This window comes from Dipodomys ordii, unplaced genomic scaffold (assembly GCF_000151885.1).
Source record: "Dipodomys ordii isolate 6190 unplaced genomic scaffold, Dord_2.0 Scaffold11, whole genome shotgun sequence".
Taxonomy (NCBI): Eukaryota; Metazoa; Chordata; class Mammalia; order Rodentia; family Heteromyidae; genus Dipodomys; species Dipodomys ordii.
In genome coordinates, this window is record NW_012267227.1 from 4,078,915 (window position 1) to 4,087,576 (window position 8,662).

Genomic DNA, 8,662 nt, shown 5'->3' on the forward strand with positions numbered 1-8,662 from the left:
GCGGGCTGGCGACGCAGTGCGCATGCTACGCGCTGCGGAGAGGGCGCGCGCGTCCCCCGCCCCCCCCCTCCTCCTCCTTCCCCTTTCTAGGTACGTGGAAGGAGTCGGGGGGCGCCTGGCTTAGTTTGGGAGCCGGTCTCCCGCGCTCCGGTGGCCTCGGGTCAGGGATCTGGCTGTTTAAAGGCGATGGCGACTCCTGCTGGCCTCAGGGACGCTCGATTTCCCATGCCCAGAAGAAGAGGGAGAATGGAGGGGCTTTGCGGCCTGGAAGAGCCCTAAGGCAAGCTGCTCCTTGTTGTTAAGAACCCCAGCACACCAAGATCCTAAGTACAGCAACCCACCCCCCCAAAAAAAAACCTGTCTCCCCCTTATCTTAGGCAGTGAAAAACACTCATATACAAAGCATTAGCATTCTTGTTCTAAAGGCAGGCTGAGTTCCTGATGGCTGCGTGACTTAGGGCACAATAATTTGACTTCTCTGGGCTTCACCTGTCAAAGTGATGGTAATTAATAGAAGTATTTACAGGGCTTTTAACAGAGAATCACGTAATAATATAAAGCACTTTTTACAAAGTCTTGTGTACAGTCAAGATCTCAAATGATACCTATAATTAATGCATCGATACTGGTTTAAGAGTTGGCCTGGGACCCATAAACAGTTTTACAATCCCGGGCCACCCAAACATCCCTGGGTTAGGACCAGCCTGAGATCTTTCCAGGAATCCCACAGATCTGAGCTGTTCTGGGATGCCTTTAAAAGGTTCCCGAAAAAGGGCACAAAGCCCTACGAGAGAAAAAAAAATATGGCTCCCAAACAATCAGTGGGAGCCCTACTTTGGCTGATTGCCTCCCTGGACTGTGTTTTAAAATGCCCTTCCACATTTCAAGGAAATTTCTTTTTCACCTCCCCTCCCCTCCCCTTGATTCAAAATAAAACAAACACACCGGCTAACCTCCTTTCTCCAAAGCTTCAAAGACAAGTCTTAGCTTTTCAGACTTTCTTTGAGTTCCTCACTGCTGAGACACCCCAGTAAGAGCTCTTACATCCAGTAGGGGGAGCCTCTAGCTTTGGTTCTAGGCAGTTGGTCTGGTCCTGCCTGGCCTGAGCCCAAAACTACTGGACTTCCAACACTGGAGAGTAACCTCTAGTTGGTAGTTGGTAACCTCTAGAGACAATCAAGGAAGCTAGCTGCTGGCCACTTGCAAAATACTCTAAGCAACCAACGAGTGACTTAATGTCTTGCTTTTCAAACACCTGAGGATGGCAGTTTCAGATGAGTTCATTTTCAAGCTGATGTCATTAGAGAAGAGTTTAGGACAGGTGTTTTCAGGCTTGACAGGCAGGTTGGACTCATCCGAGTATTTAAAATATACTGCCACCTGGGTTCCACCCCTCAGAGATTACAATTTAACTGGCCTGGGCTGCAACCTGAGTTTAAAAACCTCCCTAGTAGATTATGGTTTTATTTTGTGCCCGTATTGGGGCTTGAACTTAGGGTCTTGAATTCTTGTTTGGTTGGCTATTTCACTCAAAGTCAGCACTTTTCCACTTGAGTCACACATCTCCACTTCTTGATTTTTTGCTAGTTAATTGGAGACAAGAGTGTCCAGGCTGGTTCAAACCAAACTGAGATCCTCAGATCTCAGCTTCCTAAGCAGCTAGGGTTAAGCTTGATTTTTATGTTTTGATAAGGTTGAGAATCACTAACTTGGGAGGTACAGAAGCTAAAGACTGACATAATTATCAGATACACCACCATTCTTGGGTAAATGAGTCAAATAATATGTCTTATATAACATTTGTACATAAGACAACTTTCCATATAAATCTTATGTATATCTTCCATATAAGACATATATACACACACTCACACACATACATAAAAGCTACTTCTTGCATGATAACCTTTTAAGCTAGGGAAAAAAAAATTCTGGCATAGGATTAATAAAGTATTCTGATAAACCAGAAAAAAAATGGTGGTAATAGTCATAATGGAAAACTGGAGGGCTGTAGAATGCCTGCTTGCCTAGCATGCATGAAGCCCAGGGTTCAATTCCTCAGTACCACATACACAGAAAAAACAGGAAGTGGTGCTGTGGCTCAAGTAGTAGAGCTCTAGCCATTGAGCTGATGAGCTCAGGGACAGCGCCCAGGCCCAGAGTTTAAGCCCTAGGATGGACAAAAAAAGAAAAGAAAACTGGAGAGTACCTATCTCACCCCAACACCCTAGAGGAAGCTGACTTCTCTCTTACCTCTCCTTTTCTCTTGTGACAGCTGTGTGTTCCTCCTTACATATGGAAACTTTTTAATTAATTTAGGGCTCACTGTAAAAAAGAACATTTCTTTGCAAACTTCAACATCTTTACAATCTTCAAACAACCTAAAATGTCTTCAAGGGGAAGAAGAACATACTAACCAAAAGACACAGACACACAGACACACACACTCTCTCAGATGCACCATATATAGGGACAGTTTTTCCACTGGATAAAAGGCACCAAAATGGGATTCAAGCTCCTCCCTCCTTTGCTGGCTCCACCCCCACAGCTGAATTCAAACAGCCTCTTTCCAGTTCTAACCCCCTCCTCAACTCTATGGCCCTCGCTTTAATGAAGATTTTTCAATAATGATAACACTGCATAGTTACAATTATTTCCCCCAGTCCCAAAAGGAATAGTAGTGTTTTTTCCCTCTTGCCAGCCTTCATGCTTACTGAGCTCTTTTCAAATTCTCTGCATTCTTTTCCTTATAAGGAATATCTCCCCATGATCTACTAGCGGTTCTTTTGAAAAAGCTAAATAAACGTCTTGCTGGAGAATTTGGGGGAGAAGGGCATCTAGCCTCCCATGTATCAGACATCTGATTCACATTATACAAAGTGGACTCAGAGTTGTAAGTGGTTTGCTCTTTTTCCAAAGCCAAGTAGTTTACAATGCAAATATTTTAGCTACATTAGTACTTGACCAAGCTCCCTTTCCAGGAAATCTTGATTTTCACTGCAAATTTATTTATTTTTTCTTCAGATTCCAAGTAACCTTTATCTGGATCACTCATTTACAGAACACACTGGCCCATTCCCTATCTTCCTTTCACACTACCAAATAGCCTGTACAAATTTCACAACCTAAGAAAGATCCTTTAGTGATTTGCATTTTACTCTTGTTATAAAAAAAATTCTGCAATTGTACCTAAGGGTGGGTATTCAACTTCTGGTCATAATTTTCCTAGTGCTCATACATTCTTGAAATTGTTATCAACTTCCTAAGGAATTCTTTTCTAATTGGGCTTTTAGGCTTAATTAGCTTCTAGAATGGAATTCCACAGTGTGAAAAGAAGTCAAGTCCTCTGGAAATCTAATCCTTGGCTTGACTTTCAGAAAGAGGCCTAGTGCTATAGTTCCTATCTCAAAGGGCAAGGCAGAAAAATGCTAATGGAACTCTAGGCCCAGAAAGTATGTGGTGGTTGTCAGAGGACTGACAGGTGGGGGTGGAGCGGGCAGGAGGGGCAGGGGGCAGCTAGGGAGCTCACTATACCATATAAAGCACTGAGCTATATATAACTCCCTGCTTACTTTCTGGACCCAGTGCTCACAGACTGCAGACCCAAGCAAGTATCATCTTCCCAGGCAGATCTTAAGAGCCATGGCTTCACTGTTAAGTTTAGACATACAAGAAAGTACCCCTAAGTTTAGAAGCCTCAGGACTCTGACTTGATCCACTACCCCAAATCAGACTTAACCTCCCCCACTGGGGGTAGCAAAAGGAAAAGAGAAAAAGAAGTAAAACCCTGTCGCACAAATCTTGAGGTCAGGACCCCTCAGGGATTTCCCACAATGTCAATGTCACCAATTTATTTTCTCCAGACTTCTCACCCCACCCACCTCCAAAACCCAGGGAGAGGGAGTCAAGAAGAGAAGAAGAGAAAAAGGAATGGATGAAATATAAATGACCATAAGCTACAGCAGTGAGAGGCAGCATTCAGTGCTCTGGGCCAGGGCCAGCCTGTGTTGCAGGTGTCCAGTGGGGGGAGAAAGCGACCCTCTGAAGGGTCCGCAATCTCCCTCTGGGGTCTCTTGCTTTAGTGACTCCCTAGCAATGGCCACTTGCTGCTCAGGAAGGTGAGGGCAATTTGAGCGGTGGTGCACTTACATCAGTGGCTTTTTTCTCTGCCAGCTCCAGTTTCTCCTGGGCATCTTTGAGAGCCTCGGAGTATTTATCCAGTTCATCTTCAGTGCCCTTGAGTTTCTTTTGCAACGAGACCAGCTCATCTTCCAGCTGGGAGTTTGGCCGTGGGGTACGGGGTGGGGGGTGGATGGAGTGGGGAGGGGGGAGTGAGGGGGGTGGAGGGGGGGTGCAGCAGGCAGCGTGATCCCGCCGGGGCGCGGGGAGGAGAGGGTGTGGGGTAGACAGATGATAAGGACAGAGACAGTGGGAGAGAAAGAGAGAGAAAGGGGAAGACAGGGAGGGGGAGAGAGAGAAGAGAGAACAAGAGTTAGCCATTCTTGGGCCGGGCCTGGCCGCGCGCCCTGGGTACCTTGGCGGCGGCCTCGTCGGCGGCCAGGAGGCTGTCCTCCGCCTTGTGAAGCTCCTCCAGCACCCGGTCCCGCTCGTCCTCGGACGCGCGCAACAGCTTCTCTTTGGCCGCGATGTCCTCCTCCAGCTTGGGGTGGCGAGGCGGAGTGAGGTGGGGTGGGGGACAGGGGCGAGCCCGCACGGACAGAGGGACACACACACACGCGCGCGCAATACAACACCACAGGCAGCGGGTTGGCTGGGGCCTTCGGATTGGGGGCGCCTTCTGAGTGAGGGGTTCCAGGGGTGCCCATGGAATGTTGATGGTATTATTATTTTTTCCCTCCTCGCGTGCGCGCGCGCGCACACGCACACCTGGCCCAGGTCGGGATTCCTGCGGTGGTCTGTCTCTCCAGAGTCTCGGGGTCACATCCCACAGCGGGGGGATGTGGGGGGGATGAAGGGGGAGCGCGCAGAGACGCTCCCTTGTATTTGGCCTGGCTTTCCAATCGTATCCATCTTTGTTCTTAGGAAACAACTCCAAGGCGCTTCCCAACCTCCAGCATACCTCCCTCCCCCGCCCCCCCGTCTGTCTGTCTGTCTGTCTGTCTGTCTGTCTCTTTCTTCTCCTCAAAAATCTCCATCCCTAGAGAAAAATCCAAAGTCGTAAACTTTCAGGACTCAATCCATTCCTCCCCCCACCCCCCACCAAGCCTTGGTCCCCTTTTCTGGTTCTACCCTGATTTTTTCAAATGTCCCCGGGAATCGGTGACCTTCCTCACTCTCCCCCCCCTCCCCGCCACCCTTTCCCCTCCCAAGTCGGGCCAATCAAGAACTTTAAAACAGACTTGGCGGGCTGAAAGTCCTCAAACCAAACTTTCCTTTCGGTAAAGTTACCGTGAGCCTCCGCCGCCGCCTTCCTCCCCTCTCCCCCCCCACCACCCCACGCGCGATCCCCTCGCCTTGGGTATTTAGGGGTGGCGGGGGGAGTGACTCTTGAGGTTTTTGGGGGGGGTAGAGGGAAGGAAGGGGTACCAGGGGGCTGGGATCTTGGTGTTGGGGAAGCAGCGGGGAGAAGGCGAAGACCATCCCGGGCCAGCCCATCGGGGCGCCAGCCGGCGATGGGGCGGACGCAGAGCCGGGGTGGGGATGGGGTGGTGGGGATGGGGAGGGGGGGCGCAGACCTGTTTACTGCGGTCTTCCGCCGCCTTCTTGTCGGCTTCGGCCTGCTCGGCTCGGTCCAAGGCGTTCTCCTTGTCGAGCTTCAGCATCTGCATCTTCTTCTTGATGGCGTCCATGGTGGCGGTGGCGAGGGGCCCGGAGGGCTGCCGGCGGTGGCGGAGAGGGGAGGACGAGGAGCGCGCTGGGGCGGCCGAGCCGGAGTGCGGGCGCACCGACGCACGCTGCTACCAGATATGTACTTTTCCCGAGGGGGGCGAGAGCGCATTCCACCGACAGCCAATACTTTTTTGGAAAAGCTTTTCCCTCCCCCCCTTCCCTCCCCCCCTCCACCCCTCCCCTCTCCTGCCTCTCTGTGCACATGCACATGCCTATGCTACGTGGGGCTTAAACTGAGTTCATCCTCCCCTCTCCTGCCTCCGCCCCGTGCCCCCTCCCCCTGCTCCTCCCGCGGGGGGCCTCGCGCCCATTCGCTGCCGCTGGCCGGTGGATGTGACTATATATGGGGACCCGAACCGCCCAGGCGGCCGCCCTGGATGAGGCCATCCCATTTCCAAACCCGTGCGCCAAACCCAGGCCCGGCCTAGCCTGGAACCCAGCCCGGGGCCCGGGGCTAGGGGGTGGCCTCTGCCCTTTTGAGCTCCCCCTCCACCACCACCACCCCCTACTTCTCCCCCAGGAGCTCGGAGTTGAGCCCTGAGAGTCTCCAGAGGAGCCTGCCCCTCTCCCCCACCCCAGATCGTGGGGAGCCGGGAATAGATGATGGGTCAAATCCTGACACACCTCCACCCCCACCTTTTTGCGCCCCCGCATCCAGCTGCACCCCCCACTGGCAGCTCTGGGTCCTCCAGTTGTCTGTCATCCAGGGCGCTTGGTCTGGAAACTAAGCTGAAGCAGTGAAAGGAAGATGGGGGAGGGGGCAGGGAGGGGGCAGGAGGAGGGAGGAGGGGGGAGGGAGACCTGGGGGTCGTTCCTGAGACTTTCTACTTTCTGCAATGACAGCGAGTGGAGAGCCCTCCATCCGTCCAAATACCGTAGGGATATGGGCTCTAGTTGTTGTTGTTGTTGGTGGTGGTGGTGGTGGTAGTGGTGTGTGTTACTTTTCCAGGTGTGTATGTGTTGTACAGATACTTAGGACCAGTTTTTTGGGGGGTGGGGGGTAATGCCAGTACTGGGGCTTGAACTTAGGTTCTCAGTGTTCTCCCTTGGCTTTTTCCACTGATGGCTGGTGCTCTACCACATGAACCACACCTCTACCTCTGGCTTCTTTCTAGTTAATTGGGGACTTTTCTGCCCCTTCAGATTGAGAGCCTAGATCTCAGCCTCCTGAGTATCTTGGAATACAGGCCTGAGCCACCAGCCCCCAGGTGCTCTGGATTTTTAAGGGGAAAGAAGGTTGAGTTTATAGATTCAGGCAACTTGGAGTTTGGTCTCTGTGACCACCAGTTTGGTTACCTTGCCCAGTAGCAGCTTCCTCCTTGCTGTTAAACCTGGGAGGTAGATGATGCTGAGAGTCTATCCAGAGCTAACCTTTCGTCATTTTCCTTGCACTGATTTTTACGAAGCCAGCTTCTCTTGTGTTAGTCACTGAGGTGCCAGGTTGCCAAAATCATAGGAGAAACATCCTAGCTAGGGCACAGTAGTTAAAGCCAGAACTCTGGGGAGAGAAGAGAGCTAATTAGCCAGGCAGCCAGTGGCTCATGCCTGTAATCCTAGCTACTCAGGAGGATGAGATCTGAGGATCAGGGTTCAAAGCCAGCCTAGGCAGGAAAGTCCGTGAGACTCTTATTCCAGTAAACTATCAGAAAACCAGAAGTGGAGCTGTGACTTAAGTGGTAGAGCGCTTGCCTTGAGCTGAAGAACTTAGGGACAGTGCCCAGGCCCAAAGTTCAAGCCCCATGACCTACAAAAGGAAAAAAAAAAAAGAGCTAACTTTGCACTGTGAGCAGTGCTGAAAGGGATGGGGTTTCTACCCCTTCCCTGTGCCTCCTAAACTCCCTTCCTCCCAGCCCCCCAGGAGGAGAAGCTTGCCCTTTTCAGAGCACCAATGAGAGTAGAGGAGAGGGGGATTTCCCCAGTTCTTGCCTGACATCAGCTAAGACAGGATGGGGGGAGGAGGGAGGAAGGGTCTTGTTAGAAGTCCCTAAAGGATAATTCACAGCCTGTATTACACGGATACCCAATATTCCCAGGATGGTATCTGAGCAGATTAGGCCAGCCAAACAACTTGTAAGTTCTTCAGAGAATGATCAAGTTCCCCTAGTAGGATTTTATCAAGTTTCTTCCACTAACCTGACTGCCCAGGAGGGAAAAAAATACACTGACCTCGTGGTCAGACCATTAGGTCCCTGTGCAAGGCACGTGTCAACTCACCCACTGGAACAGCCACACATTTCCAGGCCTGTAGGTAACATATAGATCTGTGAACTACATAGTAAGCTCAGGGTTTAGTTAAGACTCCAACACTCAAACCTGGCTTGGCCTCTTCCTTGTAATGCCATTGTGGCTAGATCATGCCTCAAGATAAGGCAACTGAAGCCAGGTACCAGTGGCTCATGCCTGTAATCCCAGCTATTCAGGAGGCTGAGGCCTGGAGGGTCTTACTTCAAAGCCAGCTTGGGCAGATCCCAGTTCAAAGGGCAGCTTAAGAGATCCATCTCCAGCAAAATGCCAGGCTGGAGGTATGGCTTCACTAGTAGATCACAAGCCATGAACAAGTAAGTAGAGCTAATGTGAGGCCCTGAATTCAAGTCCTGGTACTGGCAAAACAAAAGAAAAAGAGGAGACACAAAGAATCTAGAAAAACAACTTGAGGCATCATGTATGCCTGACTTTTCTCCTCTCACAGTGAAATGGGAAGGTTGGGTCTAGTTGGCACCATCTTGGCCACATGGTGGATATGGAATTGGATTTAACTGGTGCCATCTTGTCTTTGAGATGCAGGAAGATGAAGTTCTACCTCCCAGGTGAT

The 8,662-nt window shown here is 50.8% G+C and overlaps 1 protein-coding gene across 6 annotated transcripts in view; it reads right to left on the reverse strand.

Annotated features, from left to right (window-relative positions):
- The window catches only part of Tpm1 (tropomyosin 1 (alpha)), a 29,523-nt gene extending 23,513 nt beyond the window's left edge, over positions 1 to 6,010 (reverse strand). For 4 of the 6 annotated variants that reach the window (XM_013010134.1, XM_013010136.1, XM_013010140.1 and 1 more), the window contains exons 1-2: positions 5,697 to 6,010; positions 4,150 to 4,275 (exon numbers count right to left, since the gene is read on the reverse strand). In XM_013010134.1, coding sequence (XP_012865588.1) covers positions 4,150 to 4,275; positions 5,697 to 5,810 — 240 coding nt within the window. In that variant the 5' untranslated portion in view covers positions 5,811 to 6,010. Of the gene's footprint in view, positions 1 to 4,149; positions 4,276 to 4,534; positions 4,661 to 5,696 lie in introns of all 6 variants that reach the window. The other 2 variants (XM_013010138.1, XM_013010137.1) reach the window with 1 other exon arrangement.
- Between the last annotated feature and the right edge of the window lie 2,652 nt (positions 6,011 to 8,662).